The sequence below is a fragment of the Calidris pugnax genome, unplaced genomic scaffold, assembly GCF_001431845.1.
Source record: "Calidris pugnax isolate Ruff unplaced genomic scaffold, ASM143184v1 scaffold8, whole genome shotgun sequence".
In the NCBI taxonomy this organism is placed as follows: domain Eukaryota; kingdom Metazoa; phylum Chordata; class Aves; order Charadriiformes; family Scolopacidae; genus Calidris; species Calidris pugnax.
In genome coordinates this window covers 6,814,103-6,838,538 of record NW_015090830.1, presented here as the reverse complement: position 1 = coordinate 6,838,538, position 24,436 = coordinate 6,814,103, and the positions used below count along the sequence as shown (strand labels likewise).

General features: G+C 35.6%; 1 protein-coding gene across 5 annotated transcripts in view; it reads left to right on the top strand.

The window, feature by feature from the left end:
• The window catches only part of CDH18 (cadherin 18, type 2), a 522,827-nt gene that overhangs the window by 382,179 nt on the left and 116,212 nt on the right, over positions 1-24,436 (top strand). For 4 of the 5 annotated variants that reach the window (XM_014941039.1, XM_014941041.1, XM_014941037.1 and 1 more), the window contains 2 exons: positions 2,471-2,765; positions 11,012-11,131. In XM_014941039.1, the coding sequence (XP_014796525.1) occupies positions 2,471-2,765; positions 11,012-11,131 (415 nt within the window). The remainder of the gene's footprint in view (positions 1-2,470; positions 2,766-11,011; positions 11,132-24,436) is intronic. The other variant, XM_014941042.1, reaches the window with a different exon arrangement.

Genomic DNA, 24,436 nt, shown 5'->3' with positions numbered 1-24,436 from the left:
GGCTTTGTGTTTATTACCAGATTCTTTTCTTCTAATAACATTCCTGCCTGCATTTTTGAATTGAAGTTTGTTAGGTAACATTATGTTTAGCAGGAATAGCATATAATTGGTTGGCCATGCAATCAGCTGAGAATCTTTTGTGTTTCTTAATTTTTATTACTTTTTAGATGTAAAAGCCCTCTGACTCAAAAAGTATCTGGATTTTCTTCACTGATGACAAGTACAAATAGTTTTTTCTTCACAACAAGAAGTATCTAATGTTATTAATTTTTCCAAATGTTCCATGCGTTTCCTGCTATGACACTGAATTTGCCTTTCTGCAGTATGGTAGTGGAATGCCATGTTTATGTTGATATTTCCTTATTCTTTTGATTTCTTACCTATGCAACCAATTTCTTAATTGGTTTATAATTTCATATTTCCCATTATGAATAGAGTGATTTTGCTGATGGTATACCTGAATAAGATTTTATGTGTATTCATGCAGAATTAAAAGAAGAGAATGAGGACAGAGATTCTTCTGATATTTTGCTGTTAGGGATAGTTTTAACTTGAGTTCCTTATAGCTTCATAAACCCAGCGGATTTGTCATTTTCCTGGGCATACAAATTTACTCCTGTGGTTTTTGTTTGTTTTTCTTTCTAACATTTTCTAAGGCAAATGTTTTTTTGTAAACACTAGGACTTAGGAATCATTTTATCAAAAAAGGAACCTGCAGAAGAGAAAAACAATTCTGATTGTTTCTGAAAAATTAGAATACCAGCAAACCAGGATTAGAATACCAGAATACCTACTATTCTTGTTTTTAGGAATAAATCACTTCAGAGAACATTTTGACTTTTTAGGAAGTTTGGGTCCCTGGCATTTTACATTGAGTGTATTATTCCTTTGTTAATAGAATACAGTATTATTCTGAGGATAAGACAAGATGTAACCAGCATTTTGCCCATCAGTGCTCTAAAAAAAAGATGTAAGATTGTCCTGCTGTTCTATAAAAGACCCTTTCTCTGCTTCTTTCTTTCTTCCATCTTCAAAATCAAAAAAGTGGATCCACTTTGACGTAGTTTTGTTTTGGATATTCAGTCAGAGCTTCTTGTGGCTCAGATAAGCGTATGGCGCGTTGACTGATGTTACTGTGAAGTTTATATGAGCTGACAATCTTAATTTCATTAGACTTCCCCCTCCCAAATCCCCCCACAGGACAAGATATAAATTATATGCAGCACTGTAATTTCATAGAGTTAATACACGAGATGAAAAATGTCATCAGCCCCCATATGCTTACTCCTTTTGCTCAGATTCTATATAGAAACTTAGTAATACCACATTGCAGGTACTGAGAGACAGTCAGGGCAGTGGGATAAGAATAAGAATGAGCGAATTCTTAAAATTAGAAAGTTTCCTTTCTGATTTAACATCACAGTATAACTGCACAATACCTGAGGCTGTTCATTTCTGCATTATCACATTGTTCTTATTGTGCACCTCTATAAATACATTCTGTTCTCAAAGTCATTTTAAAGAAAAAAACCCACAAAGCCTCTCAATCTGTTAAAAAGTCACCCCTTATTCTCAGAGAACACCTGTTCATTTATAATCTAAACAGGCAATTCTTTATACTCAAGTTAGAAGCACTGAGACTTAATGGGTAGCTCTTTCATGTCACCTCTTAAAACACCAGGTTACGTAGTGACTTTTACTTTTTTGTTGTTGTTGTTTGGTTTTGTTATTGTTGTTTTTTCCCCAGTAAATATAAACTTTATTCTACTCAAGGTGGGGTACAATATACTTACTGTATATTATAAAGCACAAAGTGTATGTTAGGAACAATGAAAAGTATCTGTCAAAGTTCATTACTTCATTATAATTAGTTTAAATACAAGCAGATTAAGTGACTTTATCATTAACAATAAACGAACAAGAAAGGGATGTGTTTTGTTGAGGGACAGAGTAATCCTGGACAGCCAGCTGTCACTGCCACAGTGCGCAGTTTCCCTTTGCAGTAAGTGGTGCTGTCCTTGGGGCCCTAGAGGATAACGTGGGTGGTGGGACTGAACTACAGTCCTTGAAGCAAACAGTCCTCGGTGTGTCTGCTTCAGGCTTAGTGTTTAAGGCAGAGTTTCTAGCAATGAGATCTGTAAGATAACTACTAGAAGGACTAAAATCAAACCGAACTAAAATAAAAAATAGGTGCTAGCATATTTTTGACTTGGGAGGTTTTCTAGGATGAATGTAGAATCCAAGATATCCCAGCTTAAAAAATGAACTATGCTGGGTGGAAATGACACTGGACAAAATGATTGACTTGCCAGAAATAGCACATGAGGAATGATGGCAAGAGGTGGGAAGGTTAAAAACTAAGTAGAATGGTGCTAACAGAAATACTGTAGTTTTTATATCTTATGTGCAATAACCTTTTATGGAATTTAATATGTCATTTCATATGATTTTATGTGTATATATTCTACAGCTGCACTCCAATTCTGACAAAGGTGATGGATCTGTCAAATACATTCTTACTGGAGAAGGGGCGGGAACTATATTCATTATCGATGACACGACCGGAGACATCCATTCAACCAAAAGCCTAGATCGAGAGCAGAAGACACACTATGTGCTTCATGCCCAAGCTATTGATAGACGGACAAACAAGCCACTTGAGCCTGAATCTGAATTTATTATCAAAGTGCAGGATATCAACGACAATGCACCAAAATTTACAGATGGACCATACATTGTTACTGTGCCAGAGATGTCTGAAATGGGTAAGGAAAACAAATTATTCTATTCAATAATCTTTTAACAAGTGAAAATGCCACATGCTGTTTGACAAAGTTATGACACATAATTGTATCTTTGATTGAAAAAGATATTACAGCTGAAAAGAGACGATAAGAAGACATCAAATGCAACCTTGCATGTTACTTGGGACATTCATATTAAGAAAACAGTGCACACACATTGACTGTAGAAGAGAGTTGTTCTTATTCTTGAATGCTTTAACAGACATTTCGGGGCAAATGGTACTTTGCAGTCTAGATAGAAGATGTATTCACACATCCTTATTCATTTACACGCTTTATGGCATTCTCTTATGTCTGTATGAGTAGCCTATGCAATTCACAGAATGAAACAAATATAAAGGAACAGTAATTTTATAGGTTGTTTTACACCGTAGTCTCATATATTTATTTACTTTCATTAAGTTTCTTATAAAGTGAACTGAAGTTTAAAAAGTTTTCCATGTTAGAAATGCAGTTCAGATGATCTTATTCCTTGAGGTGCTACATTATGCAATCAGTTTGGGGTTTTTATTTATTACTTGGCTGGTGTTGAAATTAGTTTAAAACTTTCCTCTAATATCACAACATCAAAGCTGCAGAGCTAGTTTATGGTAGATGGAAATCTGACTTTTGAGCTAGATTTTTTTTTGAGAAAGCTTAACTGTCATGACTGTTTTTTGTGAAATATACCTACTGTCTTTTATTAATGAATGGAGAGTATAGATAATTACATCATGAACACATACTTTTCCCTTTCCCCCCAAATCCCTTCATATCTCCTCTAAGAAATGACCTTCAAGTCCAAGATGTGTCTAACTTTCCCAAGTGAGAAGTACGTAATTTGTTTTCTTCTTGCTGTTTACCTAATAAGCAGGTGATAGAATTTAACTTCTGCAGAATAGAATTTTAAAAATTAAAAGGAAAAATATTAAAATACATGTAGTTACTCAACTCTAACAATATTGATCATACATATAAGAACGAATGATTATTGCCATTGAATCTTAATGTTATGCCATCATTTGACCACTTTGAATGGTAATGATAACTCAATATGAATAGACTAAAAATAACAAAAGTGTTATGTTCCATACTTGAAAGTCAGATACAAAATTTTTTAAATATAATTATTTTGGATGAGGAGCATACATTGTACCACTTTTCTTGTACAGTGTATATCAGTGAAATTCATTTTAAACTGGGAATCTGTATTTGATTCATCTTTCATGGTACCACCTGACGTTATTATGCTGAGTTCAGACATATGTGGTTGTGTAATGAGGGGAATTTAATCTGTTTGTGGAAGTCTGCATTCTGTTTGAACTGCATAGAGTATGTAATAAGTATGCATACAGTGCACACAGGCCAAAACCAGAGCTTCCATTGCAGATATGCATAGTAAAAATGATGTATTCCAAACGCATCTACAATTCTTTTCTTGCATATATAAATGAAATATTGCAAATTACAATATTTGCAATATAGATGAAATTAAATATTCATTAAAATATATTTTGAAGACTATATAAATGAAATATTTACAATTACAAATGGAATATGAAATATTTGGAAACAGGTAGTAATCATACTAGTCCTTGAAGGACCAACATATATTAAAACTTATTTCTGAACTGTACAGTTCAGAGCTGTGACAGTTTTGAAGCGGAGACTGATTTTTACATCAGTGGCTTCTTCGTTGACCTAAGTGGCATTAATCTTGTATAACATAGAGAATAAGTATTCTTTCCTATCTACCATGCAAAATCAGATTCTATTAAATGGACTCTAAAGTTTACTAAATATCGTGTTTTAAAAGGATATAAAATTTTGCCCTCGTTCTCTTTCTTTTCCCCTGACTTTATTACTATTTCTATTTCCTCCTCTTCCCACATTTTATTATCATTATTTATTAACATTATTATTTCTAATAGCCTCTTCTGGGTCTCTACCAGAAGAACAATCTTTGTTAGCCATTCTTGTTTGGTCAGGATCTAGCTAATAAACATTTTCACATTATAGGTCAAATATAATTTCATTCCTTAAAATAATTCGCAAATTGTTTATTGTTCTCTTAAATCATAGCTTTCTCTCAAATACTGACTTCATTGATCTCATCTGTTAGTTCTCAGAGCTATAAACATGTAGATCACCACTGCATCTACACAGTGATCCTGGTGCATGACAGGACATATTTTTAATGTATGATTCCCTATTTTAACTATATAAGCATACTATTGCAAATATGCTTCCCACAAGCAATTTGTGCAAGTACAGAAGGGCAGTATTTCTGTGGGGATTGTCATAACACCAGGAATATTTAAGCAGTGCACAGTATCATATGACAGTGATGGGACAGAGCTACCAGAGATAATATTGTGGGCCTGTATGAAACCTCTTCAGTTGTCTTTGGTAATTCACTATGGCAAAAAGCTTTACTGTTAGAGTTGCAGTTCGTTTCAGTAACATCTAAGCTTTTATCTCAATTGTCTTTCATCACATCATATACTCTCTTGATGTGAAATTCATTTCCTTTATCGACTGTCTCAAAAAGTGCATAACTGTCTCCCTCTTTCTTCAGTTTCCTTTGTCTTTAATGGAGAGCATTTAAATTAATTGATTATTTTTTTCCTGTGTGGAAGCCTTTTATTTTCTGCATAGGAAGAAAGACAGTGGAAAGGAAATCAATGTTATCCTCAAAGTCAAAAGCAGCTAATATAATTATGTTTTATCATTTGATTTATAACAGTTCTCTTTTTACATGCTCGCAAAATGTAGTATTCTTACATAGCTGTTAGTCATAATTCTGTAGTCGTTTGAATCTTGATATTACTGTACAACTGCATTATACAAGTTACTGTTTTCCAAAGAACAATTTGAATAATTAATCTGGGATGGCAATTTGGGTTATAAACCAGAGTGGATAATGGTAAACCAAGGAAGATTTATTCATAAAATAAAGCATTAATACATGTGTTTTATAAATTAAATACTTTACTGGTTGTACCTGTGGTAAATCATTAAAATATTTCTTCCACAAACCTTTCCTGTTGTGTGAATAAAACGTGAATTTTCATACCCTGCCACATAGGCAATCTGTAGGTAAACATTGTATTTTCACTGGAAATTTATGATCATTACTTTCTTGTTCCCATATTGATTTTGTTGCGTTTGTTGCATACTGAAAGCATTTCATTGTCTGCAGTCTCAGGAAAACTAATTCTATTATTGTTTCCACTGGATACATTCTTTCTGTCAAATACTCAAGATCCCTGTGCATTTATATGAGTTCTGTAATTAGAATGTTTTTTGACATTTAGCTGTGGAGTCTATATAAAACTGAACTTCTTGTTGCTATTTTATGAATTACTAAGCATTCTTCACCACTTTAAAAATTTCTTCTTCTTTTTTACATGGTCATTTAAAGAACTTTCAGTGTTACTGTGTCTCTGTAACAGCACTCATGCTGAGTGGCAGGTGGTATCTTTTATATCCGTTATGCTGTTTAGTTTCAGGAGCAAGTTCCTGCCTGTCTCCTCAAGAAGTTAGCTGGTATTTTTCCCACAAGTTGAAACTTTCGTGATCTGCTTCTAAAAGCTGTAGGATCTTTCTGTAGGACCTTACTGGCCTTTCTTTTTTTTAGGTCAATGACAAGAAAGTACAGGTAATTTTTGTTAAATTATTTTTCAAATACCACAGTGTTCACTGTGGCAGAAAGTGCTCATATTATTTATGCTTTATGTACTATGCTGAAAGAGCGGAAAGAAAACACATATTCCTTGCCATCACTGAACCTTTCTCCTGAAAGTTGGCTCAAGAACCAAGGTTTATATCTGAAATTATTTCTTCTGCAGTGTAAAAAAATATATCATTGAAAGCTATAACTATGCTCTGTTTTAAGGTTTATGAGTCATCATTATCTAAATGTAAAAGGAAACAAAATCAGTAAAAGCCTTCATTTTTCAATTAGTGAAAGCTTTCCATATCTGCTCATTTTCCGATAGCTTCAAAATGAGTGAAATATTGCATATTAAATTTTCTAGTGTTGAGGTCACGCATAAGAAGAGTATTCCCAATAAATTCTGCTAAATTAATAGACACACTGGACTTTTCTGAACTTCTTTCCCACATATTATAATGTGAAGTAGTCATAATTTGAGATAATTTGGAAGACAATATTCATGGTGTTGATAAGTATGATTTTTATGAGAAATGCCTATTTATCTTCCTGTGTTGTTTGATTTTTATTTTCTAATGAAGATAGCTGACAAAAAAAAGGAGATTTTTTTACAGTGAGGACTTGGATCAGTAATTTAGTCACTGGAATCGAAGTGTTGGCTTCCTGGTGAAATCACTACTTTCTAGTGTAGAATGAAACTAAGTGTGTTGTGTTGACTTGTTAGTGTTTGAAGACAATTTTAAGAATTAGTTTAGTTAGGCAGGAAATCCCTGTGTTCATTAAACTTCACCTTTCTTTCACTTCTTTTACTTTTTGTTCAATATTGATGCTTTTGAGATTTTAACAGTGCAGCAAACTATGGAAAGTCATGCATACAGATTTTCGTTCTCAACAGACGTGTTTTATTGAACTGCCTCATTAAACATTAAAAATTTGTCTTCAGAGAGACAGATTGAAGTATTTCCCTTAAGCTTTTCTTTGATATATAACTTTACAAAATTTTTATTGTAAACATATTTTAAAAAAGAGAAAAACAAAAGAAGATATTTTAAGTAAAACTACAATTTCATTTCCCAAATGAAATGATCCTTATTTTTGATAACAGAAAAAAGGCAAAGCTTACAGAGTGGTGTTCAGAGCATATAGACATATTTTACAGGTCTGTATAGCGCATTAGTTAAGAAAACAGAATTCCCAATACGTAATCTCTAAACTGTAGTGGGAAATCATGTGGAATGGTAGCTGTACTCTGAATAAGCAGAGCCTCCACTTTGGGGAAAAAAAGTCTCTTTTATTGCCTAACTGGAGTGTCAGAATGCTTTCATAGCAAAATTTTGAGGTTTTCTTGACAGGCCTTTTCACAGTAGGTTAGTGAATAAAATATGGAAGGTATGCCTCTGGGTCTGATGTTCATATCTGTTTGAGGTCTCCCGGGAAATTAGATCCTTATTTTTGTATTAGATTATTTTCATCAGAATTGTTAACATTAAAAATAGCAGGGCAGCTGTACTGTATACTTATCCATCTAAATCCTTCATTACACATAACTCAACAGAAAAAAAATGATGCTGTGCCTGAACGGTACAAATATATGTGGAATCGTGTTTTTTCTGTAATGTTGATGAGCTGAATGATGCTAACTTTGAAAGGAATAATTTGAAGGCAAAGGTATCCTATTTTTTTCTTGCAAGGTGTTCTAACCATCAGCTTTCACAAGCTGCCTTTCCTCTTGACTCAGCAAATCAAGCAAGAGTTAGAGAAAAGGCCTGTATATCTTATAAGATGCTGAGTGTGCTTGTGTAATACAGTGAAAAAGTTAAGCATCTGATGAGCTACATTTTGCTGAATGAGGGTTTGAAAGGTGGGGTGGGGGGTTGAGTTAAAACTTGTGATTCTACGAGTCCTTTCTATGGAAAGAGAACACTTTGACACTATTCAGTACTGTCCAATACCAAATTACTGTTATCAGGTATTTCTTCAGAGAGAGATACAGATGTATTAGAAAATTGCTGTGGCAGATTTTAGGGTATAATAGCATTCCATTCATGCTAAAATGACTTGTCAGCTGCTTATGTGAGATACTGCCTTTATCTAGCCCTGTTTCTTTGTCCCCCATGAATAAGCAATACAAGCATTCGGATTCTATCCTCTACCTTTTAAAATACGGAGGAGAGAGAAGAAAGTGTTGAAGAATGAGAACCATGTATTTCTGGTATTGTCTTCTGAAATATCCAAAATCTGTTCATCGATTCCAAAACCTACCTTGATTTTCTAGAACTCTGAGAAAAAGTGCAAATGGGAGCTCAGCCCGTTAGAAGAGTAGGCAACTGTTGGTCTCTGTTTTCCTGGAAGCAGGAAAATCTATAGAAAAAAAGGTACAGAAGTTGCCCAGCGCTCTGTGTAGCAAACTATGGTAGGTGACTTGACTATACCTATTGGATGCATATGTTTTTGTTGTATGCGACTAAAAAAAATAAAATAATTGTGTATCAGTAACATACTAATCTTTAATGATTCCACAAGATTCCAACATAAAATAATGAAGCCATGAATAAAGGTAAAACAGCAATTCAGTACGGACAGGCCTTCACCCTTGAATACAAGCTTAACTAGAAGACAGAAAGGTCACAGCTTTTCCACCTTAAGTTAGAAAGTGTTACCAAACTGGGCTACAGAAATATATCATTACAGTATTTAGAGAAGCTATAGAATAGGGGATAATACGCATTTTCTATTCTTGACCTGATGTGGTTTGCAGGAACTCTTATTCTAAGTTGAGATAGCAAATAAATATGACTGAATAGTTTCCTAGAAGATTTTAAGAAAATTACACTAATTTTACTTCACATGTGTTTACCTTGCTATATAAACACTAATACAGTAATATAGACAGTTGTACCAGTAACTCCTGAATAAGGTTCGAACTTGATGTTATTACAAGATTCAACTTAAACTTCATCAAGGTATCCATGTGTCTGCTCTGTGAATATATTTATCTGAGAGACTGTATTCATTTGGTCTATCTATCTAGACCCGAAGACACTGTATTTAAGTATGCAGACACATTTGTGGTACCTTTTATTAATCTCCAGTAGAGATACAAAAAGCAAATTTTGGTATCCAATTTAATGTGGCACAAGTGATTGAATAGTTTCTCAAAGTGAAGAATCCAAATCTGCGAAGATTTGCAGGCTTGCTTTGCCGTACTCAAAGTGAGAGCCCGTGATTTTAAGTATTTCTATTCCCAGTCTACACTGACAGTTTGCACTTCAGCAAACAGTTCTGTGCAATGGAAACTAATGTATGAAGTTAAACAGCTGGAACTCAGGATCTGGTGCCCATACCATATGTTTTTTGGAAGTCTTATTTCAGACTAGCTCTTGTCTGGTCTCTCAGAGTAAATGCCCATTAGCAGTCAAAATATATAAAGCACATCTTCTGGTTTAGTTTCATCTGAAGAAATACAGTTAGCATGATCTGAAACTGTTCCATGTGGCAAATCAAAGTACAACAAGTGAGGGAGATCAAGGAATTTAATTCAAAAGCATCCTTCTCCTCAAAATCAAGATGTGAAATTGAACACCCCAGAGTGGAGGTGATGCCTTAGTGGTTAATTTAACTTAGAAGCCACTTTCAGATGCAGGATTTCAAGAGAGCAGCCTGTTCTGTTATTATTATTCCTGTATTTTAATACTGGACCAAAGAAGTCTGTTGAAGCTGTGTCTGTAGAAAGGTAAACAAGTGGGATAAAGACTGAATAACTTGCCAGTTTTTCTTTTACTGATTTCTTATGTGAAGTGTTGGGCAGTAATAGCAAAAAAGATTAATCATTAAATGTCTTGAAAAATACAGTAAAATGTGAAGTCACTTGTCTCTATTCTATCTGTGCAGTACTTATGCATTTTATTTGCTACAAATTCTTACTCATAAGTTGTCCCACTTAGTGACATGCTAGAAACTATGATTTTATTTTTCTTATGGTGTTTATTAACATCATACAAATATTTGCTTTTTGAACTCGGTGTCTTTCTGATTTGGATCCGTCATTGGAATTCCCGCAAGGTTCTAGTAGTTATTTCATTTTCAGATCTTTGATGCCTTCTGATAGCGAGTTTTTTTGATTCCCTTATTATCTTTTATTGATTTGGGCATGTTTATGCAAATTATTTAGAATAATTACTTCAACATTAATTTGTATTGTGGATGAAGATAATCCTGAAGTCTATATACATGAAGTCTATAAATGTTGTTCAGAAGTCTAAACAATGTCCAAGGTTGAGGTCTATATGTGTGAACATGCATAAGTGCTTATGTATATGTAACTTAATTACATATATATATAAAGAGAGAAAAATGTTTTTTTCACGAGTATAAAGAGTTTACCTTAACAATATGATGGGATAATAACACATAGAGAAAATGTTATTTATCTCTCAGTTGTAGAATGTGAGGACTGCAGAGGTTTCAAAAATGCATCTAAAATATTTCTATTTGTCAGAATATTCTATATATTTTCCATTAACTTTTAACTTTTATTCTCCTATGTATACAGGTACGTCTGTTCTGCAGGTGACAGCCACAGATGCAGATGACCCTACTTATGGAAACAGCGCCAGAGTAGTGTACAGTATTCTTCAGGGACAGCCATATTTCTCTGTTGACCCAAAAACAGGTGGGTATTTTATATTGCTGTCAATGTGATTAGGCTAATATGTTGCACTTTACTAAGCCTGGTAAATGAGATTCAATGTACAAAACACAAGTGGGTGGGATTTTTTTTTGTTTCTGATTTTTATTACAGCCTGCTTCTTGCTTTAACACTATATGCAATTTGGGAGTTGCTGTGTTTTGCTGAATACTAAAATGAGCCTACTGTGTACAGAATTAATTCTGTATCATGCCATGATGTGAGCTATTCAACTAAACTGGAACAGCACTTTTTCATATTTTCAATCCTCTGTTTAGGAAGTGACTGAAGTATGCCTAATACATTATGATTTTAAATGCTTTGTTTTGCTTGAAGGATAGGCTTGGGAGGATTATTGACTGTGGGCTTTAACACATCTACCATAATAAATTAATATTACTCTTGTATTTATAAAACTTCAGTATTGCCATTTCACTGAAAATTCATTCTGTGAGTCAAGAAGTAGAATGAGCTGAAATATTTATGCTTAAACTCTATGCATCACCCTCTCTTTTTTTTCCACAAAGTGTATGATATATGTAATGAATCTAAATTGGTTTCTTTAAAGATAGAAGAAATCTCTTTTGGGGATGGGGATTCTTACTAGTTTTGAATTTTCTGAAGAGCATTATCTTAAATATTAATATGATGGTATATTTTTAGTGCACATTTATACTCCTTAATAATGATTAAATATAATTTAAGAAAGTACTTCTGTCATCTGAATTTTTAAAGTATTTTTCACTATCTATGTCAAAGCTTTAATACTGAGGGGAAAGAATGAAATAAAGTGATCCCTGCACTTAAATGTAAGGAAGAAGAATGATTTTTAGCATGTGCTAAAGTGAAGTAACTACAGTGTAAATAGTTTTGATTGTAATGCTTTAACATTTAAGTGTCTTTGCTTGTCTACGGTAGTCTCTGTGGAACTTGGAGGTGTAAGCTTGCTTTGTTATGAAGAGAAGTGTGTCTGTGCCATCTCACCTGCCTTTGAGGTTAGGCCTCCTTTGAGTCGAGGCTGGACTCAATGACCCCCAGAGGTCTCTCTCAACCTAAATTATTCTATAAATTTGTGACCTCATGTTAGAAAGACCTAAAAGTGCAAAACCTTACAGAATCATGTTGGAGGACGATATAAGGTGCGGGGAGGCAAACCTGATGCAGGTCTGTTCATACATACGGTAGTTTGGGAACGACTGTGGGCACCCACCCAGCCATGTGTGAATATTAGTGGCACAGGCAAAAAACCACTTTGAGGTATGTGTTAACAACTAAGAATTATGGAATATCATCAGTATAGTGCTCAAGCTCTATATGCCCTTGTTTTACTTAGAAATTCAATGCTGGTCTACATTTCTGCTTCTATTTTGTCACTCTGAGGCCCTTTTTATTTTCATAATGGTGTGGAACTTGTCATCTGGAGCTGCTATTCAGTCAGAGAAGAATCATAATGGATGTTCTCGGTGGCAGGTCTGTATCACAAAATAAAACAGTATTGTTGTATCACTGTTTCTATACTATGAAGAAAGCAGATGGGAGTGTATTTTCACTCCCCAAGCCCTAGGCTTTGACAGGGATTTAATAACACTTCATGAACTTAAACTGTTTTTAATATGGGTATAGAGTATGAAGATATCTCTGATACCCTAGTCTATTAAAATGGCAAAAGAATAGATACCTTATGAAGTAGTCTATTAAAATGGCAAAAGAATAGATACCTTATGAAGTAAGTAGACAGTGAAACAGTGAAAAAAACCGGAGACTTCTTGATTTCATAAGTTATCTTTTTATAATTTGAGAATAGCAGTTAATTTAATTTGGCACGATATAATGGGAAGAAGTAGAATACTGGAAATGATGGGAATGTCTTGAAGAATAGAGTGTTTCACTATGAAATTTCACTTTGAATTTCTGGGGTTTAAGATGCTTATTTTCTAAAAACATCACTCCTCTGAATTTGCAAGCCATTCTGTGACCTATTTTTCCTAAGGCTTGGATTGTTCCATTCCATCTTAGTTATATTTTATCTGGAAGTTTTCTGAATTTACCGTGACATTCACAAGCTTCCTTTACAAGAAAGAGGTAGAAGGGCCAAAACAGGGAAAAAGACAGAAAAAGGTCCCAACATTCATGACTGAATGTAACCTTTTTGAAGCCTAAGGATCTTTTATGGCCATCAGATGCAGACATCAAGCTGTTCATAGCTCTGTTGACTCATCTTAAGAAGTCTTCCATGTCTAGCTTAATGCTTCCTAAACTTAAACAACTTATTATCTGAAGACTTTTAAATTATGGGGTTTTAGGAGTTTGTTTACAGTAGTTTAAATAAGGATCTTAGAATTCATGCGGCTAAAATGAAGTAGCTGGCCAGCAGCAAATTACAAACTTTGAAGTAAAAAAAGAAGTATTTTTGGCAGAAGAACATCTTTGTTAGCTTATCTGATAAAAGACTCATCTCTAAACACCCAAAGGAGGGCAGAGGTGCAGCGCTGGGTGACTAATGATGCCCTAACCCCTCTGACTCCATCTTGGGCTCATCCCAGGGCTGTCCCTGGAGATCCTCAGTCCCATGGGCCAGGGCTGAAGTCCGTCATGAGGAGTGCACAGAAGATGCTGTTTTGATCACCCTTCAGGCTGAGGGAGCTACTGCCTACAGGGGTATGGGACACATTATGGGATGCAGGGAAGAGCATTATGGTATTGTACTAGATTTATTCTGGGATGTTTAGAGGAAGAACCACAAGCAAGGAAAGGAAGGGATTGAGATGGATTAGGGAGGAAAAAAACCAAGGAAAAACAGAGGGATAAGGGGCTAAAAAGAGGCAGTCCTGTATAAACAGGCTCTCACAAAGTACCATTGTCTAGTTCATGCCCTGTTCTTGATCATCACAGTCTGTCCTATATCTTCTTATACTCCACTTCAAATGGTTTTCCTGAGTAAAAGGACCCTCTGTATGCATGTGTGTCTGGAGCTTTACTGCCAGTAACTGGAGCTGGACCATGGGTCAGAGATTCCCTTGGGTCTGTAGTGCCAGCAAACTGGGAAGTACAGAGTGTGTGTATTGCATGGATGTGAGTGTCAGTGGCTACTGAGTAGCCAGCCAGACAGATGAGTGGCTTGGGCACCAGTTGTCCTTGTGGCCAAATGTCTGGGCCAGATACTGGAGACACTAGAGGATTCACAAGTAAGCTGTTGCAGGGGCCTAAAGGTCCAGACTGACTATGGGAGCAACTATGGTCTGTGGGTTGGCTGAGAGGCCTGTTTGCAGCTGTGTGTCTCTCTGCATGAGGCAAGGGGAGACCAGGGAGCCAGAAGCCAGCTCCTGGATAGTCTGGGTGTCAAAGCTAGCTGCTGAGAACCCATAATGTATGTGTGGTGTCAGTGGGCATGCAAGGTAAATGGGAGGCTGGGGGGACCAGGGCCAGTTACTGGATATGTGTAGTGTCTGAGTCCCGTTACTGGAGGATCCACAGTGTGCTGGGATTGGTGGGGATGTGTGTGATTAAAAGAGGATCTCCACCAGCTGGAGGGGACCTGCAGGCCTTGGACTTGTATGTCCAGGTGCCAGCAAGTGGAGAGACTGGGGATGCAGGAACCAGCTGCTGGATAGACTGAGTGTCTAAGGCAAGTTACAGGAGGAATCCACACTGAGTACATGTGTGTATTTCCAACTAAATGGTTTTACCTCCTGCTCAGCTGAAAAAGGCTGAGGCTGCTTGTGCTGACTGTTTCAGTGTGTTGCCCATGGCATGTGTGTGTTGCAATCTGTGTGTGTGTGTGCCTTTTGGGAACACATACTCAGCCTCACTACTGCTTCTGAATTACAGATTAAAACTACTGAGCTGCAGTAATCTCACCTCCATCAGGCTACCAGATTTGGCAACTCCTACCAATCTTTAGCTTTTCAGATGATTGGTTCTAGGGCCTGTGTTTTCCTTTGTTTTTTTTTTTTTTTTGTTGTTGTTCCCAAGGGAAGGAAGAATCGTAAACTCTGCCTGTGTGTAGAAATTTGCTGCAACTCTGATTTTATGACTGTGAGTGTCAGAATTACTGTCCATGCATAACATAAAGTAAGATTTTCAAAATCCTTTGAATTTGAATGGCTTTCTAGGGAGTGTTCTGTATTTGTGTTTATTAATTACTTTTAGTAATTAGCTATGGGATGTAATAGTAATTAGCTGCGTAATTAGTAATTATCTCTGATAGCCTTTGTCGGTTTCTTTTTGCTTTCCTCTCCGATTGCAGTGAAATATTCTGCTGAATTTTTATAGATAATTATGGATTAATAATATTGATGAAAAAGAGAATTTAATGTCTAGATTCTAGTTGTATTGGCAAAGATTATGGGTATAGGATTATATGATATTTAAAAACAAAATATTGAGGTAACCTCATAAAACAAGAGTCACTTACCATTTTACAGTACCATTAACCTCACTGTAAAAATAAAATAAAATAGAAGTTATTAGTGAAGAGTATATATAATATATAATATATATAATATATAATAGTTTATTAATTCACATTAATATTTTAATATGGTTCCCCCGCTCCATAGAACATGTGAACATCTTTTGAAATGACCCGAAACACATGAAAATTTTTCCTGGGAGTATAAGTTACAAATTTAATACCCCACCTTTACCAAAACATGAGGTCTTTCGATCCATTAACTTGATGTAGGATTGTTCTTTGCTTATGTCAAGTGTGGCTCATAACTGTCAACATTTGACTGGTAACACAACCCCAGAAGCTAGTTTTTTGCTGGAGGAACCGCAAATTAGACTGTGGGCTTTTTTGTAAGAACTGTAGAAGCTCCCTTTAAGTTGCCACAGTTGCTTCAGGAATGAAAGTAAATCCCATAGTCCGGTTCTACTACTTACATAGTAAGCCTGTATCTGGAAGATATTAGCTACACAAAGCTCTTCCCAGATGCATCAGTCTTTCTGAACAGAACATACAGAGTGAACTAATTTGTGAGGCAATGAGGTAACAGCCTCATTCTTTGCAACTTTGAATTGAAATGTAGACACTGGTGGGGTGGGAGAGAAACACGTTTATCATTTAATTGAATGACTGTGGGAAAAAAGGGTAGATATTTATATTTATTTGTATTTATAATGATCTGCTGTTACAGCACTAGTATTAAAAAGTTCTTAATCACGTATCAGTTATTTTATTTACTTGAATATATTAAATAGTAAAGAAATATTTATGCCTGTTTATGAAAGAACATCACTGTAAATTAGTACAGACTAATTATGAAGTGTGAGAAGAGTGTCAACTACCCTCTGCTTTCTGTCTTCACAATAATATGAACAATGCCTTCAAGCATCACTATAAGAAATGACCCATTTGCTATTTATCTAGTTTTGTTTCTGACTGAGAGCACAATACAAATAGTAAACATAGTCAGTGGTTGAACAGATGCTTCCAAATATAGAGAAGTGCTTCATGAACACCAAATGAGCAATCCTTGAAGTTTAAGACTTTTGTCCTCATCTCTTATCCTTTTCTAGAAGTTCTTGGCTATAGTTCATATGGGAATGGCAGATTTTGTGGCATTATAATATGCACAGTATAATTTTAAGGTTCCTGTGGGGAACAGGAAAAAAAAATTGATTGTTCATAAAGTTATTCACAGACTTACTACTGCTAAATAAATACTAATGCTTAAAAAAAAAAGTTAATTAATGAAATTTGTTAAAATTAAGGTTTTTTTAATACTCAGGTAATAATTATCGATTTAATGGATTAAGGTCTACCTCATTTCTTTATTTTAGAGAAAATAGCTTACACTGGCATAAAGAGGACTTGCATAGATTTTCCAGTACAAAAAAAGGAAGAGCACCTTTTGCGTGCTTTAGTAGACCCGTCTGTCATATTCCAGATAAGAATCTGCTGTGATAATTGGAGTAATGCTAAAGCATTTCATGACCCTATGTCTCATGCCATACATAGGAAATCATATTAGTTAGTAAAATCATTTCAGAAATCATATTCTGCTGCTTACTTGAATGAACATCCTTGGTTTTGATACTAACAATTCTTACTTTTTCATTGAAATATCTTTCTTAGTGACATCTGTTTAAAACAAGCATATTTATGAGAGTTAATGATCCCCTGCTGATAAGCACATTGGTTCATAGTAGAGTGCTAACTGAAACTGGAGAATCCTGTGTTTGACTGTCTCTTTTCTTCATGCTGAGAGGCTCCAATATCATTTTAATGACCTTGCAGGTCTATAGAAGTATCTTACATAAGTTGAATACTTCTAATCTAAAGGAATACTTTATAATGTTCCTCTAACTCCACAACATAGACACCACAGCTGATACCCAGGTTCCTGTAGTGATCTTAAAGTAAACTTAACCTCCTCTATTACAGTTATTACACATGGACTCTTAAACTGTTGTTGCTCAATACTTAAATCTTATAAAAAACAGTGAGGATGATTGATTGCATTACTCAAAAAATCTTGCTAATGACACATTCTGTTTGAGTTAGGTAAGGAAATATCTATGGTGAACCTTCAAAATCTCACTTATGCTTTTATTGCAGACTACTATTGTGATTAGTAAAAACTCCAAATGAATTATATGCGACTGGTTTCTACTTAGTATCAAGATGAGGTCACAGTGAAGAATCAACCTGAACGTTGATTTAATTTTATTAGTGATACATCTTGCTAACAGTGTGTAGGATTAAAATAAATGTTTTGTGTATGAGTACTGTAATTTTATCTTGAAGTTGTAAGAACTGTATTCCATATTCAGGTTTTCATATATTTATTTTCCCTCAAGGAATTTCTGAAATGTTGTAATAGAAATTACATCTCGAGCATATATATCATTACTAAAGTCTACCGTTTATTGTAAAGAGAATCACTAGAAATTCAAACTCAAAATTTGAGAGTCATATCACATTTTTCTAGTACTACCAAATACTGTACAATGCACTCCTTCATTCCTCAAAGAACAGAAATACGTGCTCCATCTAAAAATATTTTCATGACCACTTGTTTAAGGGTGTCATCTGCCAGCTCTCAGCTAAAAGTAATGTAAATATTGTATTGCCCTTTGCTTTGAATTTTAGTATTGGATTTTCTACACCTATGATTTTCATACTTTTAAGATAAACTCCAAACAATGGACTCAATTCTCAGTTTTCTTGTGTGTTCAAAATATTTATATACTATTACAGTGTTCCCTAGAGTTATTCAAAGGATAACTTAGCCATCAGATGAATGGGCAGAGATACATGATCAGCTGAACAATCTACTGTTTCTTTTAATTTTCTAAGGTCTCTTTTTTGGCACAGTTGAATATTTTATGAGGCCATTGGTACAATTGAAACCTTATTGTTTAGGCTTTGTTTTTCACTAGCATGGAAACTGCACAGAAGAGTTCTTCCCAATCAAAAGTGTACAAAGAGGGGGGGCTAAATAGTGACCTGAAGATGCATAGTAAGTGTAATACCAAAGCAGCAGCACTGCATTGGAGCAAAGGTCTCCACAACCTAATGCAGTGTTTCTTATGGTGACTAAAGTTTGCTGGGCCATCCTCTTACCTGTATATGCTGATGCAATTTTTGCCTTCAGATTTTTGCCTGCTGGAGCGGGACTTTGAGGAGTAGAAGGTGGATCAATCACTTGTCAGGACCAGTGTCCTGGCACTGTACTTTCCTTGCTGGTTATCTACCACCACTATCTCTTCCACCATCAATCATATAGTTGAAAAGCACAGAAGTAGGAGGCAGAAAAGCAAGGGCAAAAAGATTGCCTGATATTCTAACCTCATTTTCCTGTGAGATGGGCAATGTGTATTGGAGATTGATTTCAGAAACAGAGAAGAAACTGTTCCTTGGTTGTTCTGCTCTTGTTTGTTTCTGTGTTTGTTATTCTTTCATCATCTGGTGTTGTGAGCAACTACTAAGGACATCACCATTGTGAGGTTTTGCTTTTACCTCGATGGGACATTAGAAAAGGTTCCTGATGTTAATGTTCATGGAGCTTAGTTTTCCATATTTCCAGACTTTTACATCTTGGCATATATACTGAGGATTGTAAAGAACCTGCTGTTTTCTGAAGGTTACTGTGCTGTGTCTATTACAAAGTTTAGAGATTTTGGTGTAAGAAAAGCTTTCCATTGCAGGTGTCTCCAGATGTCTGTTTTTTCCAGAATAGGATTGAACAGGTGTTTGTCTCTGTGTCTTTGAACTTTTCAGAAAGGATATATCAACCATTAATTTTAAGTTCTCTGTTTTTAAACAAGGAAGGGTAATGTTCCACCGAAACAAAGAGTGGAAATTGCATGTAGGATAAAGTGTATTTAACTTCAGGGAAGGGGAATGAAGAAGATTCCACCCTTAAGCCACAAATGCATTATTGTAATTTTTAGCTCATCTGGGATGAGAGCCAGGACACTGACTCAAAAGATTAATGCACTAGACTCTTTAAAGACTCTGCCCCCAAGGACGAGTCCACATGTTAGTAATACTTCTACAGATCAGTCTTTAATGTGAAATTAAGCAGTGACTTTATTGCCTTTAATTGTGCTAACAGGTGTCATATTTCTAGACAATAGGTTACTATTGGCATCTCTAGTTCTACAAGAAAGAATTACGGGGACATTGAATCTTCTTTACCCCCGTCTCCCCCTGGCTGGGGGACAGAAATGAAGATACGGAGCAAAGCATTAAGTTGAACTTTGTAGAGGTGCCCTAATTCATATACAGCTCTGCTTCTTGAACCACATTCTCTTTTCCAATTTAATTTTCCTTTCACAAGCTTTAGTGGTATTGGTATTATTGGGGATATTAATTTCAGAAATGCAGTTAAAGGGTGGCAATGAAACTTTGCAGTGGCAATGAAAATGAAAGGGAGCAATATTGAGGTACTGTTCCAGGAGCTGTGTTAAATGCCAGTTTGGTAATGCTAAGATGCCTGCTTATGGCCGGAGACACACTGGTTATATATTTATTAAATGGCTTAACTTCTTGTGTCTCTATTTTATGAGGTTTTTCACAAATATATTGTGTTAATAATGCTATTGCTTTAATAGTAAGTTTGAGTCAGGTCACATTTTTGCCTTTCATATTTTGAGAAATTAGCTTTAATTCACACTGGAGGTGGGGAAAAGGCCAGTAGTGGCAGACTTGTGAAAAAGAAATTAGGCATATAGAATTGATTGACGATACTGTTTCCTTTAGTAGTTGCATATAAACAGAGATTTTTATAATGCACACAAATCCTGTGATTTAAAAATGTAGCTGCTCTCAGAATTAATGCATAATCTACACTAGATCAATAAATATGCAAGCATCTGGTTTCCCATCAGTCTTCATGTTTTACAAGGCATAAATTTTCAGTTACAATCTGAATAAATGTGCCTGATAACAACTTGTCTTGTAATAAACCATACAGAACAACAAACCTAGTACAGTGATGATGCTTTTCCAAAAGTTATGTGTAAAGACAATGTTTCTCAAGAAATATTGCCCAGCAAAAACAATTCAACTGCAGTTTAGGTACCTCCTAAGAAAAACTGAATAAAAGCTTTATACAGTTAACACAGGCTCTGTGTCTGTTGACCATCTACTTAAGAAACAAACAAGCACAAGGTATTTTTGAACCAATTTTACACCAGTGTTAAAATATGATAACAACAAAGATGACTTTGGGGAAACCTCTATGATTCACTTCTCACCTGAATATTAAGGGAAAAAGAAACTACCTCAAGAAACCGCCAACAAACTTGTGATCTGTCCAGGAAATTTGACCTTTACCAGCTGTGTGTCAGCACTTGTCCTCCCTTAGATATTTGGCTGTGCAGCCTTCACACTGTCACTGCTTGTGTGAACAGGGAACACAAAGCTTGACAATAACATTTCCTGATGTCCCTCAGGTGTTGTCCATCTTTTCTGAACTTTCCCCCAGATTCGTTTTCATTCCCTTGCTGACTTTGTCAAGCCCAAGAGCAGGAGCAGCAGCAGTATGGTGGTCTTTAGTCTCTAAGACTTCAGATAGGCAATAATCAAACACAAAAACATGTCTTTGTAACTGTCTTTATGATTTGCCAGCATATTTGTAAATTTAAAACTTAGGAGAGACTATAACCAGACTTCCTGAGACTCTGTAACATCAATTTCAGGAGGGCATACTTGTTGGGTTTTTTTAACTTGTCTTTGCTTACACGTGTATTCTATGACTTAATTGGTGAATGACAGGAGGAGTTAGATCTTTTTTTTTTCTGAGGGTCAGATTATTCACCACCATATCTGGAACTGGAATGTTTACATGACAAAAGCATACAGATACATTATCAAATCAAAGGCTCTGTCTTTATTTGCTCTTTCCAACTTTCCATATAGACTTGGCATCTTGCTTGTCAGGGTCGAGAGTCTACTAACAGGACCCCCCACCCTGTCCGCAGATCAGGATTCCATCGCAGGTCCCTGGACCTGTCAGCCCCTGCCCCAGTGATACCTCAGCAGAGCCAGTCTCCAGCTCCCCACAGCCCTGCCCTGCCCAGCCATGGGTCCCACCGAGCCAGGTCCCTGTCCCCAGGGTGGTGCCCAATGCCTGGGGCTGGAGCTGCCCTGGTGCCCCCACAGTTGCCTTGCTCCTGGCTGTGAGTGGGATGGGCTCCGTGTACCAGGTCCCATAAAGCCTCTGTCACTGAAAATTGTCACAATAAAAGAGGAAGAAGCAGAGCTCTGCTACCCATTGCAGAGGACTGCAGCCCAGTCCACAATCTTTAATTTAGGTCCCCAAGGAAGCTTTTTGTTTTATTTTCCCATAGTTTTATCTTACTTTTCTCTTGGGACACATTTCAGGATTAAAGCATGAAATTTTTTGTAGTAATTGTGGTCATGATTATAATATTACAGTATTCTAAAGATGCTATTACTCTTTCTTTTTCTTGCTGATCCATAAAATTCTCAGTATTTCTGTTACATAGTATTTGAGAGTATGCTTGTGATGTTTGCAAGGAAAAATTCAGCTCCATCTGTAATATAGTAGAAGGTGTAAGAGTAAGAGCTTTCCTGGAATTTAGTAAAGCACTTGCAGTCCCAGAAGCAGATACAGCCATCACAGGAGCAGTCCTAAGGGCAGAGGGTAGATTTAACGAGGTTTTACGCTCTCCCAAACTGTTCTTTAAGAAATACGTTTTAGATCAATAGATTGCATCTAAAAGTGTATGGGCAAAAAGTGCAATAATTCCCTGTATATCTAACCACCATGCAAGTTAGGCTTTACTTTACTTGAATGGAAGATGAAAATAAAATGAGGGACTTACCAGCTAAGGCTGTTTCTTCCTGAGAAATCTCTCCTTATTATGAGATTTTCTCTAGGTTTTTGCCTTCAACATGAAATAACAAGGACTGGTAACACAATGAAGATTCTTTCACTTGAATGTATTTCCCAAGTCTTGGCTTTAATCCATTTGTATTCAGTTCTGGTAAAACGTTAATATCATAGTGAAATGGAGTAATCATCTGAGCCATAATGTTCTGTAAAAGTTACAGAATCACTGCAAGAACAATATGAGTATGTTTACTTGTCTGATCCTTTCCATTTACTTAAATACAAAAACCTTCTGTGCTGTAGAGAAAAAGCCTCCATTTTCAAAGTGTACGTCTTTATGGTAAATAGCTTAGTTTGTTCTTTGTAAGAAAAAGGAAAAAAAAAACCTGCTTTAAATGAGGAAAAGCAGACAAAACTCATCTTGTTCTTTTTTAACAGAACTTTGTAGTCACATGTAATGGCCCTTCTTGATATTTTTTTGATAAGCCTGTTTTATGAAATAGATTACATTTGTTTCAGATGCGATACTATTGCCGAGGGGATTCTCAGTGGTGTTGGTAATATATGTCAACAATTACATCTTTTGAGTCTGAAAAAACTGACATAAAGTGCTGTATAATTTTTTTGGAAATTACCACAAAAGTTTTGCGTCTATCCTCAAATTTGTGTAGTTCTGCAAGAGTTTCAGAATGCTGTGGTAAAACAAGAGTTTCAAGGTATGCTGAGGTAGTAAAAAATAATACAATGCACTGCAAAATGCTGTAAGATGTATCTGCAAACTATTTTGTGTAATCACTGCCATGACAAATGGTTAGTTATAGATACATAAATTTCTAACGTAAAAATCCTAACTGTAAGCTATCACAAAAGATGAGAGAAGGTAACAAAATATTGGAGAAATGCAATGTTTTCTGAAAGTGGTAGACTACTGTTACGCTATTGTTAATAATCGTCACACTATTGTTATTAACTTTAACATAGTTCTACATTAAAGTACAGAAAACAATAATTTCATATTCAACGTGTAGATTTATTTATTTTGAGACACCATGTCCTATTAATCAAGGAAGCTGAGTGAGTGCAATGTAATATGAAGTACATGTGTAGTACAATTGAATTTGGCTTGTATAATTGTTTTTAAAATACTGTTTCTTGACATATTTTTTGGATATTCATCATTCTTGTAAACTCTGTCTTTCCACTTCTCTTCAGGTAGAACCTTTGTTTTCCTGGGTAGTACTTCCATGAGAAAAGTCTTGCAAATGGATTCTTTATGGTTTTTTTTAATCTGGATTGCTGAAACAAATGTACGCAAAATTGACAGCCAATAATTTTAAAAACATTTGAAACATCCATTTCTGCAGTTGCCTCTTTTCAGAGAAGAGCGCATGCAATATGAAATCTTAAAAAAAAATTCAAATTTAAACACAGATGATTGGTCTGTGAGTTTTTGGCATGGCTGGAAGAGAGGTGGATACGTATTAACCATCCACCTGCTTCTCTCAGGATGTGTTGTTCATTAAATGTACTAGGCACAATTAATTTCTTGTTTCTCATAGGAGTGGCCTCCAGGGATAGTAATTTTCCACTGGCTTACATGTCAGAAACCTATTACCACCTATTTTCTGTGGAAACAAACACTGAAATACATGGAATTGACTGTATTTGTCTTGATCAGTTAACCATACAAGGGGTGAAAAACTCACAGGTATCTTTCATTTGAAGGTGGTTTAATGTGGCTTTGCAGGAATTTTGTTCACCTTTGAATCGAGACTCACTGGCAAGACTTGAGAACGCTCTAGCCTCCATGAACATTAGTTGTGGGGTATCTACTGCAGTCACTGAGCACTGCATTAGGCTGCTTGTCAAAATCTAATAAGATATTTTTTCTTCTCAATTCATTTTCTATTAATAATACAACTAACAGCTGTTGCCAGATGACAACCACAATGGTGCTGTGTTTTTAATATTTTCTTCTTTT